Genomic DNA, 26618 nt, shown 5'->3' with positions numbered 1-26618 from the left:
GGGGGCCTGGTCAGATGCTGCGTTTTTTAAGAAACGGTGGTAAAAGTTGAGAATGGCTAGAAATCTTCGAAGTTCATCAACCGTTTTTGGTTGTGGATAATTACGAAGAATGTCAACTTTTTTTGGCAAAGGAGAAATGCCGTTGCTGTTAACCAAAAATCCTAAGAACTCTATCTCAGATTTCCCAAATATGCATTTATCAGGATTAAGAATTATACCAAAACTGTTTAAACGTTCAGAAACTAATTCTAGATCTTTAAGATGTTCTTCTTCTGTTGCTGATGCAACTAGTACATCATCTAAATATGCATAACAGTTCAAGTCTCTTAAGACAATATCTATGAACCGTTGAAATGATTGTGCCGCATTAGACAATCCAAAACACATATATAAGTACTCATAAAGTCCGAATGGGGTAATAATGGCCGTTTTTTCAACAGACTCAGGATCTAAAGGTATCTGATGATAACCTTAACCAAGTCCAATTTAGAAAAAATGTTTTTTCCCTGTAGACCTTAACTGAAATCATGAACATGTGGTATAGGATATCTGTCTGGACACGTTATAGAATTAAGTTTTCTGTAATCCCCACATAAACGGTATTCTCCATTACATTTAGGAACAATGTGTATCAGGCTTGCCCATGGACTTTTTGAAGGTCTCAGTATGCCCTGATCCATTAGCGATTGAACTTCATGCTTTGCAATAGCAAGTTTCTCTGGAGAAAGTCTGCAGGCTTTGGTAAAGACAGGAGAACCTTTAGTAGTAATGCAATGTGTAACGCAGTGTTTTTTAGAAGTAGCCCCAAGCATGGAAGGATTCGTTAGATTAGGAAATTTAGATAAAATTTTCAAGTTGGGCGAATCTCCATGAATGGTCTTTGAGCCTAATGTAGGGCAACTGGCATTGCTACATTTGATTGAAAGTGAAGTCAAACTGTCAATCAAACGAGACTTTTTTACGTCAACTAATAGACTCTAAGAAATCAGCAACTCTAAGAAATCAGCACCTAATATCGGGCGATTAACATCAGCTATATAATGAAGGACCATCTAAATAGTCTGCGTAACCCTAAATCCACTGATAAAGATTTGCAACCATACGTAGAAATTTTAGTATCATTAGTTGCGTATAGCGAAAAGTTTGTATCTGCTGCTTTATGCACCTGTGTATCTCGTGGGAAAACAAAAATGCTAGCGCCTGTGTCCACTAAAAAACCAGTACCGGATTTTCGATCATGAACAAAAAGGCGAACTAAACGCCGGCCATCACCTGCTGTCGCCAAAACAGATGGGCCAGTTAGTTTTCCGACCAATCACAGGGTTTAATGCATTTTGATGCTTTCGACCGAATTTGAAATGATGCCAACAATAAGGTTTACGTTTGGGTGTACCATCACTACTAGACCTCTCTCTAGACCGAGAATTTGAACGAACTCTTCCCTTCTTGCTAAAATTTTTCTCTTTATAGCGGTCAACAGCAGCGGTCAAAGTCGAAATTTGACTTTGAAGTGATTGCAAGTTGATGGTTTCGCTATGGCTGACATCAGAAATAGTCTGTGTGTGCCCAGTGACTTCCGAAATTTTATCTGCCATTTCTGCTAAATCCGGCAATGTATCCTTACTAACAGAAAGTATCTGCTGTGTATGGATAAGCAAACGTTGTAACCAAAGGGTTTTAAGCACTTCATCTGAAATTTTCTTGCCAGCTAATGTATGCATCTCATGCAACAACTGAGAAGGTTGCTTATTCCCAAGAGTGAGCTCTTGGAGTAGAACTCGTAAGCAGGAAGTTTCCGACAGTGAAAACTGTTGACAAATGCGTGTTTTTAACTGGTTGTAAGAATCACCTGTAACAGGAGCTCTGATCAAATCGCTAACATATGATAACACTTCAACATCGAGAGCTGTCACAACACAGTGAAATTACGTTTTAGGATCAGTAATTCTGACTATTTTAAAGTTCGATTCAATCTGAAGAAACCAAAGATCGACATCGCATTTCCAAATCGAAGGCGCGCGAAAAGAAACACGTGAAAGTTCTAATTCAGAAGACATACCTGTTTCTTCGGTAGCGTTCGGCATATCCAAAAAAAGTTCAGCACAATCCAGGAAGAGAATTGAGGAGATGCCCCCTCAATCAGTCAGCAAACGCACCACACACAGGGGGAAAAAATGCAGCAACTCGCATATTACAAAGCGAGAAAGAGTAGTTTCGTCTGCACGTTCGTGGCTGTCAAACATCTGCTTTACGCGGGTCACCAGTACTGTGGTGATGCTAGTGGATGTGTCTGGTTGTTATTTCGGAAACATACAGTCATGACTCCTTTCTTTTTTTAGTTATTTAATAGAAGAGAGAGAGAGAGAGATTTTTACGACATGTTCGGTCGACAGTTGGAGCCAGACTGAACTCCAATACAAGAACACACTAGATAATGCCTAGCTAGTGAATGGCATAAAAAATATAATAAAAATATAAAAATTGTACAAGACAAGCAGCGCCACAAATATATTAACGGTCAAAAAAACTATTTTTTTTTTCTCCAGTATTTTACTTCATATATTTAGGAGAAATTTAAAATAAAAGTTGGTTTGGTAACTGCTGTGCCTCTGGTCTAAAAATATGTTCGAAAAATTGCATTTTTTCTAACGAAAAATTCCACAAAAAAAGTTTTACATACTTTTTTTGCATGCAAATTTCAAATGTATGTGTATTAATTATTTTTATTCATATTCTGTATATTTTTGTGAACACTTGGTGAAAATTTCACTTGAATATATTGAAAATTGAGAAAGTTATGAGATTTATTTTCTCAAACGATGCCACTTAAAATTTGAGCCTCAGAAAAGTTATCTGCATCATTTTTTGATAAATTTCAACATTTTTTCTCTCAAAAAGTTTTAGAGATATGCAAATAATATTTCACACGGTTAATAAGGATGTTAAAAGCAACAAATAAAAAAAATCATTGAAATCTGAGACTATGGGTGTCATTTTGGCATTTTGCCGGGTGACCCACCGGCAATCAACTGCTTAACATAGACTTGGTTGAAGGGGTGCAGAGAAGAGCTACGCGTGTCCTTATTGGCACACTGGGCTTGAGTTATGAAGAAAGACTTTATTTTTTGAATATGTTTACATAGGATGAATGCAGGTGTCAAGGAGATATGATCGAAGTGTTCAAAATTTTCAATGGGATGGATAGGATGGACCATGAACTTTTAGTACACCGCCAATTGACTGCTTTTACAAGGGGACTCCAGTATCGATTGGCAAGGGACAATGCGAGGCTATGGTGTCGCAGGGAACTTTTCTCCATTAGGGTTGTTAATAAATGGAATAGCTTACCCCCCCCCTCCCCGAAGGAAGTAAATTCTAACACAATTGGCACGTTTAAAAATAAATACGATAAACATATTGGGATAAATTGAGAAGTTATCTATACTTAGAATAAGACAACCATAAGTATTCTTATGGGCATTCTTTAATATTTCATCATGTATATATATTACGATTGAATAATCAACGTTTTGCGTGTACCCAAAATTCCAAAACGAACACGGCTATACGCGTTTCGGAACCACTACAACAGCGAGTAACTCCTGCTATAAGGAGTTTCAATATTTTTCTTTCTTCTTTGTTTCTGCTACTGATGAAGGAACTTCATACAGTTCTGAAACGCATATAGCTGTGTTCGTTTTGGAATTTTGGGTACACGCAAAACGTCGATTATTGAATCGTATTATCAAATCCAAAAGGTATTTCATTTCTATGTATCTCATTGCCATAAAAATTTGTGCACCAAGAAATAATTGTGGGATCGAAACGAAAGTTGGCCTGAAGGTACATGTCGGGCAGATATGCAAATGATTAGAAATGCAGCGTGATTGCGCATTGCGTAATGCCACTAGAGGGCTTTGAACTTCTTTCTCCTTGGAGTATAAAACAGGTAAGCAGAGCTTGCTGGAGTGTATTTAATCGTTTGCAAAGGAAATGCTGGGGTAGACATGCCGTTACGCCCCTGTCGAAGACCATATGAGCAGTTGTCAGAGTTCGATAGGGGAAGAATCATCGGGATGATGGAAGCTGGGTGGTCAGCTCGGCGAGTAGCTCATCAACTAGGCCATTCTGATTTTACTGTGAGGAGGTGTTGGGACCAGTGGACAGAAGAGACGTCATTTACACGGCGACCAGGTTCAGGACGCCCTCGACAGACCAGTCGTCGAGAAGACCGTCACATCATCCGAAACGCACGCGTAGAGCCAACTGCCTCATTGGCCGCTATCCAGACACAAGCAGCAGCTTCACTACGGGCTGTGTCGTCCTGAACCATCGCAAGGCGCCTGGCTGAAGGACATCTGGTATCGCGGCGCCCATTACGTGTGCTGCCAATGACACCCACCCACCAACGCCTCCATTTGGAGTGGTGTCGAGCACGACAGAATTGGACTGCAACGGAATGGAACCAGGTCGTCTTCAGCGACGAATCGAGATTCAACTTGAGCAGTGATGACAATCGTGTTCGCATGTGGAGGCCCCGTGGTGAACGCTTCAATCCTGCCTTCGCTTTACAGCGACACACCACTCCCACAGCTGGTGTCATGGTATGGGGTGCCATTGCTTACGAAACACGGTCGCCCCTAATATTGATCCATGGCACAATGACAGCCCAGCGGTACGTCCATAACATCCTTCAACCACATGTGTTGCCACTCATAGCAGGGCTCCCAGGAGCCATTTTTCAACAAGACAATGCTAGGCCACACGCAGCAAGGATGTCACAAGACTGCCTCCGCCACATTACCACCCTTCCCTGGCCTGCTCTATCCCTAGATTTGTCACCAATTGAGGGGGGATCATTTGGGACGGCAAGTTGGACACCCTACGAGGTTGGTTGAACTAGAGGCGCATTTACAGCAACTGTGGAACGAGATGTCTCAGGACATCATACGGAACTTGTATGCCTCAATGCCCGCTCGTATCGCATCGTGCATTCGCACTAGAGGGGGTCCAACAGAGTACTAAAACTTCTGTTCATCTGTACTTTTTTCTGCAATAAATGATCCTTTTTCTTGGATTTTCTAATCACTTACTTATATTAACGTAGTACTTACATGTGTAAAATTTCGTTTCATTTTGACGACTTCTTCTGGGTGTGCAAATTTTTATGGCAATGAGTGTATATTGTTTGTAATTGCATTTTTAATTGGGTTGCTGTATTTTTGAAATCATTGAAATCTGAGACTATGGGTATCATGGCCGGGTGATTTGACGTGGAATGACCCTGGTGTACTAATAATTCATGGTCCATCCTATCCATCCAGTTAAAAATTTTAAACACTTCGATCATATCTCCCCGACACCTGCGTTCATCCAATGTAAACATATTCAAAAAATACTGGTGTCCCCTTGTAAAAGCAGTTGATTGCCAGTGTACTAATAATTCATGGTCCATCCTATCCATCCTGTTGAAAATTTTGAACACTTCAATCATAGAAATGAATTACCTTTGGGTTTGATAATACAATTGAATAATCGACGTAAATTTACCCATAATCCATGGATTTTTTTGAATTTCTGAATAATCGACGTAGATTTACCCATTGTATTACTTCGATCATATGCGTTCATCCAATGTAAACATATTCAAAAAATGAAGTCTCTTTTCATAACTCAAGCCCTGTGTGCCAATAAGGACACACGTAGCTCTTCTCTGCATCCTTCAACCAAGTCTATGCCAATCTGTAGGTATGGTCTCCAAAACCTTACAGCATACTCCAGTCCATGGAAAATCGGAAGAATGACTTTAGGAGAACGTGAAGAGACCTTTTTGAAAATGAGACCAAGCATTCTATTTGATTTTTTGACCACCGTTGAACAATGTTCAGAAAACCTAAGCCGCTCGTCAATGAGAATTCCCAAATCGGTGACCCTAGTAGCGTCCGGGATAGTGATACCATTCAACTCATTAGAGAACCCTGGGTTTTTCAAACCAAAATGAGCGACAATGCATTTGTCAACGCTAAACACGATGCTCCATTCATTTGCCCATGCTGCAATCCTGTTTAAGTTGGTCTGAAGCAACTCCCTATCGCTTTGATTCCCGATTACCCCTATTAGCTTCACGTCATCTGCAAATTTGCTAGCAATCCCATCGATACCCTGATCGAGTTTATCGATAAAAAGTGAAAAAAGTATAGGGCCAAGGATACTTCCTTGAGGAACTCCACTTGTGAAGCCTGTACTCTTTGTGACCTATCTCTTAACCACAATTCTATTCAATTCAGCAAGTTGCCCCCAATCCCAATCTTGTGTAAACGCTTCAAGAGTTACCATGAACGTGCATACATATGTTTATGTGTTAATATTCTTATTCAATAATTAAGCATTAGAATAATTCATCCTTGCCAATTTCTTCATGTCTAGTAGTTTGACATTTTTTAATTTATACTCTACCATATTTGTAGAAATGGCACTGCTTTATTATAAAACATTCCTTTTTCTACTTCTCCAAAATTGGATTTTCAGATAAGTCTAACTAAAAATAATCGAAAGTTTTTTGTCAGCTGCTGCACATTTGACTATTTCACACAAATATTTCATTTACCTTCATACTTGTTTCCTTGGCTTGCTTTTCTGCAGCAACTCTCTTTATGTTTGCATCTTTAACCATATTATTTGCCTCCTAAAAATATTTAGAAATACCGATTTTAATTGAGAAAATTTACAAAAATTATTATATTAAAATTCAAACTAAATATATTCAAAATAATATTTTATAATGACTGTGGTGTTTATTAAAAACCATTCTTTAAATAAAACAAAAATAATGAAAGTTTTATTGATAAATTATTTCTTGTTATAGTATAGTAATTATTCTGATACGTGTCCAAGTCATTCTACAGATTCAGTTGACAAATACAAGGCCACAACAGGCAAAATGCCCAACGAAGTGTTTGAGAAAAAGATGCCCATAAAAATATGGATGTCATATATTTCAAAAATATAGCAACCCAATTAAAAATGCAATTAACAAAAATTGTAAACAATATATACACATGATAAAATATTATACAATGCCCATAAAGAATACTTTTGGTTGTTTTATTCTAAGTATGCATAGCTTCTCGATTTACCCCAGTTTTACCCCGATTTACAAACATGCTAAATAATTTTATTAGCGAGTTTTTTGGTACGTACACGTTGCAATTAGTGTTCAAGTGTTAAATGGTGTGAATGACTTGACCCGAGTCCCCCCCCCCCACTCTTGACACCACAGAAGCAGATTTTCTTTTTGTGTATTAGTTTAGTGTGGACAACATACAATCAGGCTAAGAAAACACAACACACACAAAACACCGAGTCATTTCTACCTGAAAAAACAATATACAGTAGACTCTCACTGATACAGAATACAGCAAACTGAAGTGTGGCAGATTTATGAAATAAACGGATCATTCGAAATAAACTAAAAAAGCCTATTTAAAGAATATAATCTTCTGCACAAAGACATGCAGTGACACATTTTCTCTTCTATGCTAAAAAAAACCGCCTGAGAAATGCTGTATTAATGGATGGGCCCAACTAGCGCGCGACCAGATTATCCAGAGTCTACTGAATTAGTAGATTATTAAACTAAAACAAAATGTGAACTGAACTGAAAAGTGAAATCTAAACCAAAAACTGGAAATGAAACTCAACGATTCCAAAACCAGGAGGGTTGGTGAAAAAAACTTTTTTGATTTATACCATATTTTTCTGGTTTAAAGTAGTTTAAACCAGTTTTTTGGTTCAAATATCATTTATACAAATACAAGGCCACAACAGCCAAAAAAGCCCAATAAGGTGGCTGAGAAAAAGATGCCCATAATAAATATAAATGTCATTTACTTCTAAAATACAGTAACCAACTCCCAATTAAAAATGCAATTATAAGAACTAAAAACTATATGTACATAATAAATAAAAATACAAGGCCACAAGAGGAAAAATGCCCAACAAAGTGGCTGAGAAAAAGATGCCCATAACAAGTATGGATGTCATATGTTACAATGCTACATTATACTACAATGCCCATAAAAATATTTATGGGTGTCTTATTCTAAGTATACAGACAGCTTCTCAATTTACCCCAACATGGTTATCATATTTCTTTTTAAACATGTTAATTGAATTCTGTTAGAATTTACTAGCCCAGGGTAAGCTATTTGATTTATTAACAACTCTATTAGAGAAAAATTCCCTGCGACACCATAACCTAGAATTATCCCTTACCAATCGATACTGGTGTCCCCTCGTAAAAGCAGTTGATTCACAGCATATTAATAAATCATGGTCCATCCTATCCATTCAATTTAAAATGTTGAACACTTCGATCATATCTCTTTTACACCTGAATTCATCCAATGTAAACATTAAAAAAATGAAGTCTCTCTTCATAACTCAAGCCCCGTGTGCTAACAAGGACACACGTAGCTCTTCTCTGCACCCCATCAACCAAGTCTATGTCCTTCTGTAGGTAAGGTCACCAAAACCTTACAGCATACTCCATCCCTAGGACGAACTAAGTCTCTGAAAAGTGAAAGAATGACTTTAGATGAACGATTTAAGAGACCTTTTTGAAAATGAAACCGAGCATTCTATTTGCTTTTTGACCACCGCTGAACAATGTTCACGAAACCTAAGTCGCTCATCAATGAGAGTTCCCAAATCAGTGACCCTAGCTGCATCTGTGTGAAATAGTGGTGCAGCTAGGGTCACTGATTTGGGAATTCTCATTGATGAGCGACTTAGGTTTCGTGAACATTATTCTTGTCAATGCTAAACGTCATGCTCCATTCATTTGCCTATGCTCCGATCCTGTTTAAGTTGGTTTGGAGCAACTCCCTATTGTGCTTTGATTTCTGACTACTCCCATTAGTTTTACACCATATGCAAATTTGCTAGCAATCCCATTCAGGGCCATCTTAAGACTTTTTCTTTTTCAAACGGAGCACAACTCAGGTCTATCGCCATAGGCAATTTACTACCTAGTGAGTTGTGCTGGAAGTGTAAGTGTGTGTACCTAACAGTCTGAGTGCTTATCTAGTGTTGTGTATGATTTTTCAGTGCTGCCATCTATATCTCAGAAGTGAAGTGAGTAATATGTAGTGACTGGATATTTCTACTGTTTGTAGGACTTGCTCTATGTGGCGAGACTTTTTAACGGGGAGATCGACTCGCATTTGCTCCTCGAAGTTGGGAACCACAGAAAACCAACTTCAGCCAACCACCACTGTGGCAACGGTGGGGCTCGAACCCGGGTCCCCGCGATGCGAGTCCGTCACTAGGACCACTCGACCACCACAGCGGCCATCTTAAGACTATCATAGGTCCCCGGACCAAGTGATTTTCCGGAGGCCCAACCTGGTGAACAGGGACGCCGGAAGTCAAAAATGATTGGTGTTGCTCAAAGTACGAGTCACTTCTCTGTACAGGCCACGATATTTACATATACTTTCCTCTGACCATACATCCTTTTTTTGAAGAAGAGTGTCCCGTTTTTTTTGTTTCAAATCTATTTGATTTCAGCGATAACTCGTTCTTCAACCTACTTTTGCAGTAGTGGTAAGATTTTTACCACAGTAAAATGTAACAAACCTATGCAGGAGGGGGTATAGGGGTACCATGTCTGCCCCAAGACCAGTGCTGTCTTAACGCATGGGCCCACCTGGGCACCTCACAAAAATGAGACCCAGTTAAAATTTTCGAGAATTTGCCAGGTGGGATCTCAGAAAAATTACTTGGCTGGGGGCCCATGACGCTCTAAAGACAGCCCTGCCCAAGACAATCAAAAATTAAAATTTTTTTTCTTCAATAAATTAAAATATGGAAAATAAAATACCTTTATATATGCTATATTTTTCGATTTCTGTTAATTTAAAATGTCTCTGGGACAGATGCCCTGTGCCCACAGCCGTCTTAAGATCATCGTGGGCCCCCGGATCAAGTGATTTTTCTGAGGCCCTACCAAACAAATGTTCGAAAATTTCAACCATATCTCATTTTTGTGAGGCTCTTTTTCTCCTGAGGCCCCCAGGCGTCCCATGCCTTAAGACGGCACTGCCTGTGCCCCTTCATAATATTCACATAAAACTGTGAAATTCTATTACAAACCGATTAAAATGGGTTTTAATCATCAATCAATGATGGTTTTGATCATCAGTTCTTTAAAACCATGCTAACAGGGCCGTCTAAAGAGCATCATGGGCCCCCGGGCCAAGTGGTTTTTCTGAGGACCTAAAATTACAGAAAATTTCAACCAAATCTAATTTTTGTGAGGCCCCTCTTCTCTCGAGGTGCCCGGGTAGGCCCATACGTTAAGACGGCACTGCATGCTAATGCGTATTCTGAAATCGAATAATTCTATTGTATGTATTTTAGTTTTTTCGGATTGGATTGGATTTTTGATGATTTAGTTGGATTCATGTTTCAAGTTCTCCGATAATTTAAATTGACAACCATCACCACACAGTAATGTTGCTGCTCATTTGAGTATAGTGTTTCAGAGTATTGGGGGAGCTTACATTGAAAACAAATTACAAATACATAATGCAAGGGTTCTCGAACTGCGTGCCACGGCACTCTACAAAGGTTTTTCGAAGAGACTCTGTGTTAAACTGCTCTGTGGGGAGCAGCGGATAAGCGTTGATTAGAGAAAAAGGTGCTGCGGGTGAAGAGAATCCCTGACATATATAAATGTATAAGATGTCCCACACATCCTCCAACGCTGCCTGCGCTAGGATCTTTGATAGGCCCCCCAGGCCTAGTGATTTTTCTGAGGCCCCATTAGGCAAATTATCGAAAGTTTCAACCAGATCTAATTTGTGTGAGACTCCGAGCCGTGCCTGGGTGGGCCCATTCTTTTTGACGACACTCCCATCCTTACCTAAGGGACCCAGTGCGTCTCAACAGTTTCAGACAAGAAAAATATTTGCCCGGTTTTATATATTTGGTGGAGGGGGAAGGAATCGGCATCCATTATTTCAAAATATACAAGAATGCTGTGAAATATCCATACAGAAAATGTTAAATACACAATTCAATAAATTAACACAAAAACTGGCAAACATTCAGCACTGGGGGTAATTTTAAACTAATGAGAAAAAAAAATCCTGAAACTGATAAAAATTTTGGACTTGAATCAAAAATAATTCCAGCACCAATAAAAATTCAGAATTTACGGGGGGAGGGGGAATTTAAGAATTGTTGAAACTTCAGAATTAATGCAAGAAGTAATTTCAGAATTCATGAAAGAATCCGATAGTTTACCGTGAGTACGGGGGCCCCACAAAGCACAGTGCCCAGTGCGACTGCTGCTGTCGCACACTCCTAAGAGCGGCTCTCACTTTCACGGCGGAAATCACTTTTGTTCATTTCTCTTTGACGGCCTCAACCGTTTTCTCCACTGAGGGCAAAGCAAGAATTGGGGAACGGGGGAGGGGGTGAGACCAAGGTTGAGAGGTGCTTGGCTAGTCAGTGAATATCTGTTGTTTAAATTTTGTTGGCTGGGCTATGCCCTCATATCCCGTAGGCTGGGTCCAAGTAGGAGGTAGATTTAAGGACGGACGCACACCCTGGGCCACATAAAACCCAAACATTACACTTTTTTCTAATTTAAGGGGTCCAGTATTTACTTTTGCCGCATCTGCCCTCCCCCAAGCAAAACTTTTCCCGGGCTCTTCTGTACTTAATTTACAGCTTGAAAAACCCCAAAAAATTATGGTAATTGTTCCACGTCCGTTCCCATGTCAGCCCTTCCCTTGTGGGATCAAATGCCAAACTTGGAAATTGGTTAATGATGTCTGCACAACAACTTTACCGAATTTAAGAGAAGAGTTGAACTACTCCAAATTATTGGCAACATTCCCAGTTTATACGACAGCGGATGGTTTTTCTACAGTTAATTACACAAAATAAAATAAAATAAATGTCATTTAGATAAAAGCAAACTTACGTGGGGTAGAATCTAGTTCATCAATGTATGTCACTATGAAATCCTTTGAACTTTGAAAAAAACAAATCTTAAGCATTTTTTTTTAGGAGCGTTTCATTATTCCACAATAGAGCAAAAAAAAGAAAAAAAAAATTGTGATTATTATCATCTAACATAGTTCAATCTTACACGAACGACAAGGAATGGTTCGATTCTCTACATGTAGCTGGTCATCCGACAGATGAGCGGGGAAAAATTACACACCATAGGAAGTCCAGCAGTACAACAAAAAGGTTTTTTCCCCCCTTCATATGGTAGGTATACTACATATCTATTCAAGGAACAGCCAGGCCGCACACTAATTGTATGCTATCAGCAGCTCTCTTTTCGCTGAGTAGTAAAAAGACAGCTAAAATATTGTTAATTGAACGCATGTGTTGAATGGGTCTGCAAAACGATTTTTTCCTCTCCCTATAGAAATATTTGGTTTCGAGGAATAAAAGAAGCTACCGTTTGCAATTCCCATTTCCTGTGGTGCCCGCGGGCATCAGTGCCGGCTTTGATTTTGAACAACACAACGCAAACCACACGGGTATATGAATACAAGAAATGTGGAAAGAAAATGACAGACATTTGGTTAATGGTGTCCTTTTTTAAGCAAAATTCTGTTTTGTCAACTATAGGGGATAATGAGCAAGCCAGACATCTGGAAAAGTGTACAGAATTCTCAAACATGAATTCATTAGTAACTTATGGTCTGAAATAGGGCCAGGCATCGCATCACCTTGCTGATTCTGGTTCTATGAATTCATGGGTTCTCCGTGGGTGGGGATGGTGGCTTTTACCGTTGGCAGTACGGAAAGTAATGAAAAAAAACATTCAAATTAAAACAAATATAGTGATTTAGCTAAAATACTTTTTTTCAATTACTTAAAAAAATTTCCTTCACTTTTCCATTGTACGACATGATGTATAATTTGTGTATGTCCAGAAAAGAGATGCACTAGACATTTTTGTCTCAATTTTCATGGTGCATGCAATCAGTGTGTGATCTCGTTTATCGAATCATTTTTTATTTCATGCACAAGAATCATTGTTGAGATTTGTCTTCTGTAAATATAGAATGCTGAAATGATTATTCACGTGCGTTCTGGAAGTAGTAACGGAGGGAGTTGGCGTTCTAACCCCCCTTGAGTCAAAATTGTAGTGTTATTTTGCAGGAAAAAACGTAAACTCCCCCAGAAGGGAAAAAAATCTGAAACCCCTCCCCTCGAGAAAATTTTGCGTACGCCTATGTTCATGGTGATAATCAAAACGTTGTGTATCTTTTCTTTTTATTTGCAGTCATTTATGTATTTTTTTCTTCACAAATCCTCACACTGTCAAAAGTCATGAAAAATAGAAAAACAAACGTCGAACCATTTCTCCTTCGTCTCTGAATCTCAATATATATACAGCATCTCATTTTACTAGGATGTTTTTTTTAAATACATGTTTCTGTGTCCGTGTGTATTTGTTTATTCATACTTATGTTGAGCTTTGAATTTTAATTTTGGTAATAACTCTGGGATAAACGATTCTGTAGTATGATTTTTTTTTTTGTGGTGTAAAATATTAGATAACAGAGCTATGTCATTATATTACATTTATTATTTTTTGTTTTATTTTACAAGTTTTATTCTCTCAGCGACTTTTTTTTTAACTACATCGATGAGACTATTGATTGATGTTTTTATCCCTTTACACGGCATAATAGCAATAAGCTTCCTTACGATTTTCATTAATTTATACACATTTACTGCTGAAAAAGTAATGGCTATAGAGCATGGGTGGAGATACAGGGTGACAATGCCCCCCCCCCCCAGCGTTAAAGGTGGAGTCAACTATATAATCTAATGTATATATTTATATAGGAATTGACATCATTATGACCGTACCCCCCCCCTCCCCCAGACGTCCAAGTCTATCTCAGCCTATGGTATAGAGCAGCTTTTTCAAAGTGTGTGTCGCTGTTTCCAGGGGTATCGCCAACCTTTATGTGAGGTGTCACATCGAGCTTGAGATATTGATTTGTACACCTATTTATGCTTTGAAGAAGTTACGGGAAAATATCTATTAATCTATCCTGAAGAGCCGCTGACGAATCATGAATTAGGCAAGGGAGCAGTGGTCGACAAAAGTTTGTGAACCATTGGTATAGGGAAAAGTGTTCTACTGAGAGAGGGATTAACTTTACAAAATATTTGGGCTTGTCAATGCTAAAATAAGAAGGCGAGATATCTTGTCAATGCCACTCAAAGGGTTTAGATTCATCTGAAATCAGCTATGAAACGTACTGTCTCAAGTCTATTGCTGTGACTACCGTTGTGGTATTCAGATTCTATGATGCTCATTTATCATCTCATGCTTAATGAATATACAGGGTGTATGGGAAAGTCCCTTGGACCTGAAATGACTTGCAAACAAAAAAAAAGCTACAGCTATGCAACTCCTTACACGGAAAGGGTATTTCTTCAAAAATTTTAATTTAAAAAAAAACAACAAAAAGCTCTTTCTGTACAATATTTGAGCTATGTCCAATGATGGTATTGCTTTAGCAACACGAGCAAATATGTTCCGGCATCCCTGCTGGTGAATCCTAGAAAATTTCAACCAGATCTTATTTTTGTAAGGCCTCTCTTGTCTTGAGGCCCCCCGAGCTATGCCCGGGTGGGCCAATACATTAAGACGGCACTGATACCATTGATACCCTCATCGAGTTTATCGATAAAAAGTATGGGCCAAGGACACTTCCTTGAGGAACTCCACTTGTGATGCTTGTCCAATCAGAGAATTCCCTGTTCAATCTCATGTAAATGCTTCAAGAATTTACCATGTTGGACCTGATCAAATGCCTTCTGGAAATCAAAGTGAACATCTACATTTACATTAAACACAATTGTATTTCTGAAAAATCATTCAAACTTCTCATAATTAATTAAAACATTGCTTTTATGCAAGTTCAAAAAAATCCACTACCATCTTCATAACACTTCATTTCTTCATTTAAAGATACCATCAGAATGTTACCCAAGGTTAGAAAATGTGATAAGAATGAAAAACTTTGGCTAATACAGAACTGTGATACTTCCCAAGGGGAAAAAATTATATTAAGGCTAGTATTATGTGATTTAAAAAAATAATACCAAACTGGTTTTTTTTAAACATGGTATAAACCAAACAACCCTGGTGCATTCACACTCTTTTGCAGTACTCATTCTTTGATACTGTAAAGTTCTGTAGGTTCATCCATAGAAGTATTGATGGAATTAAAAACTGTTTCTCTCTTTCTTAACATCTCAAAAGCATTTGAAAACGTCAACCATTAGATCTTACATATAATAAATTATCTAATACTTGTGTTAGAGGTGAGATATTACAATGGTTCAATTCTTATCTAAATAGAAGAGAGAACAGTTAAAATAAACAATTCTTTTTCAGTGAATATACAACTATAACTTAAGGAGTCGCCCCAGGGCTCTGTTTTAGGACTGATTCCTTTAATTATTCTTATTAGTGATTTTTGTTCATTGAAAATTTTCGGTAAAATAATAACATATGCCGATGACTCGGTTATTCTCTGTAAGAGCAGGTCAACTTTGCCTAATAATACTCAGAAAAAATCAACAATTTTTTGTCATGACGTTTGACGTGGACAGACGTATATTGTTTCTTTCCACTGAGCAACCGAGAGTTAAGATTTGATGATTAATCCAAGTGGGATCCTCGGTCAGTGTGATAGTTTATCCTCTGATGACGATACCCATAGTGTGTGAAAATGCATAAGGAGTTTCATAATTTCCCTTTATTTGCCTTTTTCATTGGTGATTTTTTCTCAGTTATTCTCTACACTTGTAATGACTTGTAAATTCACTTAAAAAGCAGGTTGAACATGATCTTTTAATAATCAATGATTGGTATGGAAATATGAAACTTGACATCCATATTTTTTATGGGCATAATTTTTTTCAGCCACCACCTTGTTGGGCAATTTGCCTGATGTGGCCTTTGTATTTGAATCTCCAAATAAAATTAATTTATTTTAGCTTGACTGCAGATTGAAATTATGATATAGTGCTCAAATCTCATCTAACAAATGGCTTAAGAAATGATTACAACTGTCATTTTTACAAACATTATGCTACGCATGGATACAATCTTGATTATAATATGGAATAACAATTTGGAGAAGTGATTAGAAGACCAATCTACTTTCTATCATGGCCACTGAAAATCGATTTTTCAAACTTTAAGATTATACAAATACAAGGTCACAACAGGTAAAATGCCCAATGAGGTGGCTGAGGAATTATTCAGTTTCGACCTTTGATTCAACCATTAAAAACGTCTTGGGCTTACGACATTTGGTTGTCTATGAACTGATATTAACCCTACATAAAAACAATTTATACTCTTCTGAAAAATTAATTTCTTTGAGGAGACCTGGTGAAATCTTATTTATTTAGACAAGACAAAATCAAAAACATACAAGACAGAAAGAAAACAACAAAACAAACACTATTTGACCCAAAGGGATATAATCCTTCCATGGGTCATAAACAGTAACACGAATGGGACAATCTCCTCGGCAACCTTGAGAGAAAGTGTACAAAAACAACAATACTCAATAATATTACACAATAATATTCAATATCAAAATTAACTTTTTTTTTAGAATATTACTTAAATGTTTAAATGTTACCCCTCTCTCTCAAATTACAGTGATTAGTTAATTATCAAATAAAATGACCTGTTCAATATTTATTATTTCAAATACGCAATTTATTATAGCTCTTTTAAACATATTAAGTGAAAACTGTTGCCTATTAATACCATTAAACTCATTGCATAACCTTGGAGCAAAAAAGCATAAAGATTTTTTATAAATTGTTTTTCTTGGTAATGGTATCTGATATAGATTTTCTGTTCACATAGTATTTCTTTGTGTAATTGCTCTGTTGAGATACCAGTCAGGATTTTCATACATGAACAGCAATACTTTATATAAATAAAGTTGACGTACGTTAAAAAGAATTAGTGATACATCACATTGCGAGAAATTATTGTTAATGTGTAGAATATCTCGTCGAAAAAATCATATAAACGTCTTAAAGATAGAATAGAATTTTTGTATGTTCCTCCCCAGACAGTTAATCCATATAATATATGTGGGAATAATATATGGCATAGAACACTTCTCTCAAACCGTTATATGAAATAATAGATTCTAGTTTAAACATCAAACTCATAATTGCTCTTAGTTTATTAACAATTAAAGTAGTATGATCTTTTTATTTCAAGTTGGACAAGATAACTAATCCAAGATATTTATAATTATCTTCAGTTGTGTCAGCAGTACAAATTAAGACAGTATCATCTGCAAATGACCAGAAATATTAACATTATGTATTTCATTTACATAAATTAAGAAAAGTATTGGCCCCAAAACCGATCCCTGTGGGGTACACCCCTGTATTTATTATTTTAAAATCACTTGCACTGTTATTAATTCTTACCGATTGTTTCCATTTGTAATAAAAGATCTAAACCAGTCAAGGGGAAGGCCTCTTGTTCCAGTATTTTTTAGTTTTTCTAATAAAATATACCAATTGACTGAATCAAATGCCCTGCTAATATCAATAAACACAGCTGCTACCTTTTTATGATTATTTATATGATTTGTTATGTAATCCATAAATTTAGTCGTAGCTATTTCAGTGTTCATTTTTTCTCTAAAACCAAATTGACAATGTGAGTAACAATTAATAGTTTTTAAATAAGAATTGAGTTGTTGTTTAACCCATTTTTCTATCAATTTCGACATAACAGGTAATATATTGAAATAGGTCTGTAGCTGTTCAAAAATCCTCTTTGTTTTTTGTATATGGGTGTGACAACAGATTTTTTGAGTTCAGTAAAACAAATTTTGGTACTTAGAGATTTGTTGATCAGATGAATTATAACTGATGGGTGGTGACGACAGATAATCTTGAGCATTCTGGGTGTTAAGCCATCACTTCCCGCAGATTTTCTATTATTTAGTGATTTAATTAAATTATCAAGTTGTGTGAAATCAATTTCTCAAACAACAAATACAATGCCACAACAGGCAAAATGCCCAACGAGGTGGCTGAGAAAAAGATGGCCATAAAAATATGGATGTCATATTTCAAAAATACAGCAACCCAATTAAAAATGCAATTAACAAAAATTATAAACAAATATATACACATCACAAAATATTATACAATGCCCATAAAGAATACTTATGGTTGTCTGATTCTAAGTATGGATAGCTTCTCGATTTACCCCAACATGTTTATCGTATTTCTTTTCGAACGTGTCAATTGCGTTACAATTTACTACCTCCGGGGGTAAGCTATTCCATTTATTAACAACCCTATTAGAGAAAAACTCCCTGCAACACCATAACCTTGCATTGTCCCTCACCAATCGATACTGGTGTCCCCTTGTAAAAGCAGTCGATTGGCGGTATACTAAAAGTTCATGGTCCATCCTATCCATCCCGTTGAAAATTTGGAACATATTCAAAAAATGAAGTCTCTCTTCATAACTCAAGCCCTGTGTGCCAATAAGGACACGCATAGCTCTTCTCTGCACCCCTTCAACCAAGTCTAAGTCCCTCTGTAGGTATGGTGAATGACAAAATGAAATAATATTAGAATTTTCAATATGAATAAAATTACTCTCTTGATTGTTTATATCATCATTTTTCACCCGATCAATAAAATTGGTATTAAAAGAGTCAGCTAGTCGGTGTGGATTATCATAATTTGGTAAAGTGATATTTTTCTTATTATTTATAGTTATTTATGAACTTCCATTGTTCTTTTTTATTCGATCCTAAGATAGTGAATTTCTCTTTAAAATAGTCATCTTTACTATTTTTTTAAAATTAGCCTCATATTGTTTATACTCAATTTTATAGTCAAGTCTAAATGGTTTTTTGTGGTGTTTAATATGCAATTTTTCTTTAATATTTCTCATTTTGATTAAGTCGTTTGTAATTCAATCATTGTCTTTTGTTTCATTTTTGGATTTAATATATTTTTTTGTAAATAAATTAGAATTTAAACTGATGTTCAAAAAAATTTGAATAGGCATTATCAGTATGAGATTCAAAGACACATAAAGTTCACATTTCTAATGAAATTATCAAATAGTTCCAATCCAGAATTTTTCCTTATATATTAAATTATTACCATTATTATTTGGTAAATGTTTTTTTATGACACCAATTAATAGATGGTGATCAGAAATTCCTGCATCATAAACTCCCATTTTACATTGAAATGCATTTTTAAATGAGCAGAAAAATACATGGTCAACATCAGATGAATTTGTAATTCCAATTCTCGTGATACATTTTTCAAATGAGGAAAAACCATTTAAATAAAATAGATTCAAATAATCATTAACACCATTATCATCAATATATTCTAGATTTATATTCATATCACCCATAATAACCATATCTGAGTTTTGCTATGTATTCAAGTTCCCTATTGAATTGATCAATGGTGAAGTTATGAGATCTATAGATTAATGAGAAAATAATATTAAATTCACAAAATTTTAATGTCAATACTTCAGCCATTAGGAACTAATTTGACATCAATTAAACTTTTATACCATTTTTGATAAATATGTAAACACCTTCCAGATTGATTATAATCACAACATTTATAATAACCATAATACCTTGGTATCATGTACATATTTACTTCACTCTCCTTAATCCAAATCTCAGTAAAACATACACCAAAATTTTCATTAATGTATTTTAAGTAAACTAAAACATTATCAAAATTTTCCTCATTCTTCTTATATTACAAAGAATATACGTATATTGCAATGACAGATTAGATACCATACTATACAAGTGTTGAGAAATCCAGAAACAGAAACACGCGAATCCAAGACAGCAACATCATGGTCTATATCAATATAATTTTCAGTTAACAAATCAACCATTGTTCACACGCAGTTTTTCTAATTCACTAATGTCTCTTATTCTAAGTATAGTGGATGTTTCAGACTGTCTCAGGAAGACCTTTCCACCTCTGGTCCAAGCAAACCTATAGTTGTTTTCCTGCTTGAATTTTCTGACAGCAAAGAATAATTGCTTGAGATACTTGGTCAAATGTTCATTGATGAAGACTCTGAGGTATGAAATTCTGGCTGATGACATCAGATTTCAAAGCTGGGTGTTTTTTAACAGCCTCAATCCAGATACGTTTAGATGATGACTCCTTGAATTTTACAATGATAGGTTTGACTTTCACTTTTGAAAATGAAGGTACTCTGTGGGCTCTTTCTATCTGTTTCTTGGTTGATCTTAAGTTCGTTTTTTATTTGATCCAATAGATTCTTGAATTTCAACATTTTTATGAAGTTGTATATTTTCACTCTTCAAGTTCATGTTTTCATTTCTAAGATGAGATATCTTTTCACTTAGACATTTTACCCTATCATCTTCTTTTAATAATTCAATATGATAATTCAAACTTTTAGTGATGTCTATTATATCTCTCTTAAATCCTTCCATAGTCATATGGATGCTAGCAACTGAATTCTGCATCAATGTTTTTATCTCCTGCTTAAATTTTTTCAAAGCATTTGCCATGCTAGATGTTTTTTCATTCTCAGATTCCTCATCATCTTCTTCACAACTTTTACATAAGTAATTATTTTTTGTTTCCTTTTTCATTTTACGGAAAGCTGCCTCGGAACTTTTCTCGGAACATTTCTTGCATTTCAATACTTCTTTAACATCACATACTTCAGCTGAAGATTTGCTGCAATTCATCTTGAAAGAAAGTACTTTGATTATCAATTTAATTAAAAGATTTAGGAGTTTAAAAGTTTTTTTGATGCAAGTTCAATTCTTCGAATATGGATGGCAACGTAGTCTATCAAGGTTGATTTTCAAAGAAGGGAAACAAAGGAATTATTTTCTTTCATTCATTGATTATTTATTCAACTGATCATACTAGTAATAATATTTTTAAGCTATCGGCACAGTTATATGTACTTACTAATCATCCAACACCACCTGTGTTTAAGAAAATATCACAAAACTAATTTTTGAGACAGCGTGAAGACAACGTGTTTTGTACACACCACTTCTGTTGTCACCATAATAATGTTCGAAATAAATCAACGCCACATGTCCGTATGCAAATCTACTGAATGACATTATCAATTCCTATGTGCACGAGTGCCTGCCATACGTTGATTGGTCCAAAGACGAACCTGTTCGATGCTACTATAAATAGTCCTGCATGACGCATCATCATCGCATTCATTCTTCCTACATTCACAGTACGACTTGTTTTTGTATTGTGTGCTGCATTGGGTGTTGAGCGCTGGTACTCTTCACAGTAATCTGCTAATGATGGTTTACTAATTTCAATTCAATTCATTTTATTAAATAACAGTTACATTCTCAAAAATAACATTACCCAAGAAGCAAATGGCTGTCAATACTGGGGTTATAATCATGAAAAAAAAAAAACTGATACAAATTTTCCATGGGGGGGGGGGGAAATATATATATAAATTCAAACACACAAGTAATCATAAATACAAATTCAAGTTAATTAGTAGTACAAGTATCCTGAAATTAAATAGTAAATATGTATAATGTGTTCATTATGTTGAAGTAAAAAGAGAAAAGAGGGGGAAGAAATGTATATTCATATAACATGTACATATTGTGGCTAGCTTTCGGAGAGCTACTTCAATTAGACATTAAAAGGTAGATTAATAAGTTTTGCAGTTATGGAACTATGTGAAAATAAATTTCAATATCATTTATTGAGTGAAGATATTCTTTAAGCTTTCTTAAAAGTAATATATTATTCCGGTTGGTCCATGTAGTCAGCTTCCTGTAATCATGTTGTTCTCAGTATAACTCATCTATGTTTCTCTTAATAATGTGATCACAATGATGTGGTTTGGCGCGAGTGTCGGACATTTCCCAGCGACATGATTTTTGTCTTCCCATTGTCAAATCTGTCTCCCTTGGTGCTCTTGGAGTTGGATACAAATGGTGATGACCGTCATGTTCATAGTTTGGCGAGATTGTCAAAATGATCTTCTAATTCTTAAACTACTAATATTTTGGTGTTATTGTGTGCCGGTTTTTCAATGTGCTGCGTTCGTGAACTTTCACCGTTCTGACTGAATTGGCCATCGATTGTTGTCTGATTCCTCAGAGAAGTCATCATGATTCTCTTAGTCTGAGTGGATTGCCATCAACATAAATTGGTGGGGGTCTTTTCAAATTTTACACATCGAGGACATGGCTATTATGTTTAATGGTAAAAATGAATTAACAAATGTAATGTAAATTAATAACGTTGAATTATGTGTGAATAAACAACTTAATGTAGAATTTACCAATATTTTCTTTGAGTTTGCTTGAGACATATAATGGATGTAAGAATTATGGGACATAGCTGAAGCATTATGCTACAATAGAACAATATTAATGGGACAATGTGAGAGCATGAAAAATAAAAATATGTATTCATAAAATAGAGATTCTTCTAAGATGAATTCAACCATATTTCAATATAACACCAAACATGTCAAAGAACCAAAATTACCTGAAATGAATGACATCATTAAATTGGGGTTTGACTGCACTTTTTCATTTTAAAAAAAACATACCTCAAACAAACTAGCAGTTAATTCTTCTATTTCTAAACCAACCTCGTCCCGTATTCTGCTCAATTTGGATACTTCTTTATCTTTAAGTTTAAGTTCCTGAAAAAAAAGAACAACATTAATTTTTTAATAAAGAAAAGACTGAATCATATTGCCTATACAGCAGGGTTGGCAAATTGGGCCCAACCCAGAAAAACTCACCCCGGTTTTCCTGGATGAATTCACCTACAAAAACTTAATGGTTTTTGCTAATAATTTTTATTAGGGTCATTCCATGTCAAATCACCCAGCCATGACACCCATAGTCTCAGATTTCAATGATTTTTTTTTTATTTGTTGCATTTACCATCCTTATTAACCATGTGAAATATTATTTGCATATCTCTAAAACTATTTGAGAAAAAAAATGTTGAAATTTATCAAAAACTGATGCAGATGACTTTTCCGAGGCTCAATTTTTAAGCGGCATTGTTTGAGAAAATAAATCCTAACTTTTTCAATTTTCAATATATTCATGTGAAATTTTCACTAAAGTGTTCACAAAAACATACAGAATACGAATAAAAACAATTTATACACTTACATTTGAAATTTACATGCAAAAAAATTATGTAAACTTTGTTTTCGTGGAATTTTTCGTTAGAAAAAATACAATTTTTCAAACGTATTTTTAGACCAGAGGCACAGCAGCTACCAAAACAACTTTTATTTTAAATTTCTCCTAAACATATGAAGTAAAATACTGGAGAAAAAAAATAATGGTTTTTTGACCGTTAATATGTTTATTCTGGCTCGCAACACAAAATTCATCGAAATAAGACTGGATCGTTCCGATTTCAAATCATTCAACTAGATACTGAAATGCAACCCATCATCCCAGATTCCAATTATTATTTTTTATTTATTGCTTCTACCATGCTTGTTGACCATGCAAAGTTTCATGTAGATATCTCAAAAACTTTTTGAGAAAAAAAATGTTTTCTAACCTCACGAATGACGTCTGTTAGGCTAACCCCATTCAAGCAATATTATTTGTGAAAATATATCATAACTTTGCAGATTTTCAATATATTCAAATGAAATTTCCACTAAAATGCTCACAAAAAAATGCAGATTATGAATAGACAAAATGTAAACCTTGGAGGAAAAAAGTCATTTAAATTTAATTTTATTTTTTTTATTTTTAACACAATTTTTTAAACACTTTTTTTTGGATGCACAGCATGAATTTTCAATTTTCTTTTTTAAATTTAATCCTATTAATATATTAAGAAGACTGTAGAAAAGTAAACATTATTTTGACAGTTAATACATTTGAGTAACAAAACACAATGTACTTATATGCCTACATTAATTATATTTGTACATTTTGACTTAATATGATTCATGCTTAGTAAAAAGAAATTTATATTTTATTTTTCATGTACGCTTATACATTTATTACAGTATTCACTAAATTAAGTTTCATGAGTAGTTAATGCAATAATTCAAAACAATTAATAAATTTTAAAATTCTAGGATTAAATGAATTCATGAAATAATTAGAAATGTTAATGTAATGTGTCAAATGAGAGTTGGTGAAAAAAAGGTTTTGGGTGAATAAAATAATTTTTCAAATTAAACCTTCATGTTCAGATTCTTAGAAGTGTTCAAATTCCAAATAATTAATTTCACTTTTAATTGATGTATAAATATTTCTTATGATGCAACAAAGACGAACTTTTGCAATCTGATATATTTTTGCATAAAGAATTATTTTGTATTTGATAAACCCAGATAATATTAATCATATATATAGATGTATTTTTGAAGTTTTTCAACATGCTTAATTATAAAGTTATTTTACCACAACAGTGTTAAATTTTTTTTAATTACTTTGATTTTTTACAGCATATATTTTAATAAACATATATTTAATGTATATGATAAATATGAAATGGTTATACTTGTGTGAAAAAAAATCTACATTATAATATTTAACACAAGTCTATATATATTTTTCCCAAGAAATAATTTAAAATTGCTGATAAAAAGCCAGAATATGAGGCATTAAATCACAAAGAATGAAATAATTATCAGCTACAACCTAATTGTTGTAGCTGAGGCAGATGGAAGAGAGTAGAATTGAAAACCTAATGTATGTAATGCCTGGTGGTGATGTATAAGATGTGATGTTTCTTGTTGTGATGACGATTGTAAAAAATAATAGCTTCTGTGAAGATATAAACCATGGCACACTGGTTTTTGTCCTTCAAAGGGCAGCTGGTGTCTTATTTAATTATAAGACTTTATCATCCCAGCAGGTGATAGAGTAATTGCTGCTGCTTCATTGGGAAGACTAAAACAAAAGTGTTAGAACTAAACTGCCTGCCCCCCCCCCCCGGATCAAATGATGCAAGTCTCAATTATGATCTTGCTGAAGACAGAAAATGTGCTCCATAAAGTAGCCTACTCCAGGGTTAGCAAATTTTTCTTATGATAACACAATTTCCATTTGAGCTAAATATTTTATATGATCATTTTGGAATTCAAAGTAAAATGTCAGAAAAGACACTGAAATTTATAGTGTTGGGAAAAAAACTGGATCTGACTGTCATAAAAAGTGTTACGCATAAGTGTAAAATCTGTTACCCATTACATCATTGGACCCATCAGACATCAATATTGAGGAGTGGAGCAAGTTCTGAACATTTATCTACTGCGTGTCATAGAGCTTTTTTCTCAAAGTATGAAATATATCCGAAAGCATGCTTTAATCCTTTAAAATGTCATAAGAAAAAATAACAAAAGGTTTAAGGATAGTAAACTTGTATTTTTCATGTATAAATGAAATAAATGGTTGTACAAAATCAATTCCAGGGCTAAAAATATGCCATGCCTGTAGGAACAGTGAATATAAACAACAATAAATTAGCTGAAGAAACTGAATACTGTGAAGAGATGAACAGTGATAGTAATGTAGAGAAGTAACTTGAAAAAAGGCCAATTATTAAACAAGAAGCACTTGAAGAAATAAATTCATCTCTACAGAACATAGAAGAGTCACCAATTAAACTTCATAGAGTAGCTCCACAGTGCCAGTCAAACAATGCCAAAAGAAAAGTTGAATCTGCTTGCAACACATTAAAATAAAATGTTTGTAAAGTTTTTGAAGAATTACCAGAAAATGAATCTCAAAGCACACTTAATGAAGATATTAAACAGAAAGCCAATATGATTATTTTGATGAAGTTAATTAGAAATAAGACTCAATTTAACCATCACAACAAGGGGAAAACTGTAATTTTTAACTCTGGCCCTTGCTTTAAGAAAGGGGAACAAGGAAAAAAAAATCTGAAGAGTTCAATGCCACTGAATATGCTGTGCAGGAGAGCTTTTGTAAATGAAAAAGCAAAGGGGAGCCATTGTGTTTTTATTATAAAAAGAATCAAAAATTAAATTTGACCGATTTTTTTGCAATCTAATTTTTTAATGCAAAGGTTTAAATTTTCTTTCCTAGTCATAATCTACATTTTTTGTGAGCATTTTAGTGGAAATTTCATTTGAATATATCGAAAATCTGCAAAGTTATGATATATTTTCACAAATAATATTGCTTGAATGGGGTTAGCCTAAGAGACGTCATTTGTGAGGTTAGAAAACATTTTTTTTCTCAAAAAGTTTTTGAGATATCTACATGAAACTTTGCATGGTCAACAAGCATGGTAGAAGCAATTAATAAAAAATAATAATTGGAATCCGGGATGATGGGTTGCATTTCAGTATCTAGTTGAATGATTTGAAATCGGAACGATCCAGTCTTATTTCAATGAATTTTGCGTTGCGAGCCAGAATAAACATATTAACGGTCAAAAAACCGTTATTTTTTTTCTCCAGTATTTTACTTCATATATTTAGGAGAAATTTAAAA

The 26618-nt window shown here is 35.0% G+C and overlaps 1 protein-coding gene across 7 annotated transcripts in view; it reads right to left on the bottom strand.

The window, feature by feature from the left end:
* LOC149084773 (guanine nucleotide exchange factor for Rab-3A-like) overlaps positions 1 to 26618 on the bottom strand; it is a 199237-nt gene that overhangs the window by 99920 nt on the left and 72699 nt on the right. For all 7 annotated transcript variants that reach the window (XM_089232509.1, XM_089232508.1, XM_089232511.1 and 4 more), the window contains exons 4-5: positions 22712 to 22807; positions 6608 to 6685 (exon numbers count right to left, since the gene is read on the bottom strand). In XM_089232509.1, coding sequence (XP_089088635.1) covers positions 6608 to 6685; positions 22712 to 22807 — 174 coding nt within the window. The remainder of the gene's footprint in view (positions 1 to 6607; positions 6686 to 22711; positions 22808 to 26618) is intronic.

Source organism: Pholcus phalangioides, unplaced genomic scaffold (assembly GCF_987345545.1).
Source record: "Pholcus phalangioides strain wild (caught in Gottingen) unplaced genomic scaffold, Ppha-v1.0 ptg000007l_1, whole genome shotgun sequence".
NCBI lineage: Eukaryota > Metazoa > Arthropoda > Arachnida > Araneae > Pholcidae > Pholcus > Pholcus phalangioides.
The sequence above is the reverse complement of the archived record's forward strand: the minus strand, read 5'-3'. Positions and strand labels throughout refer to the sequence as shown.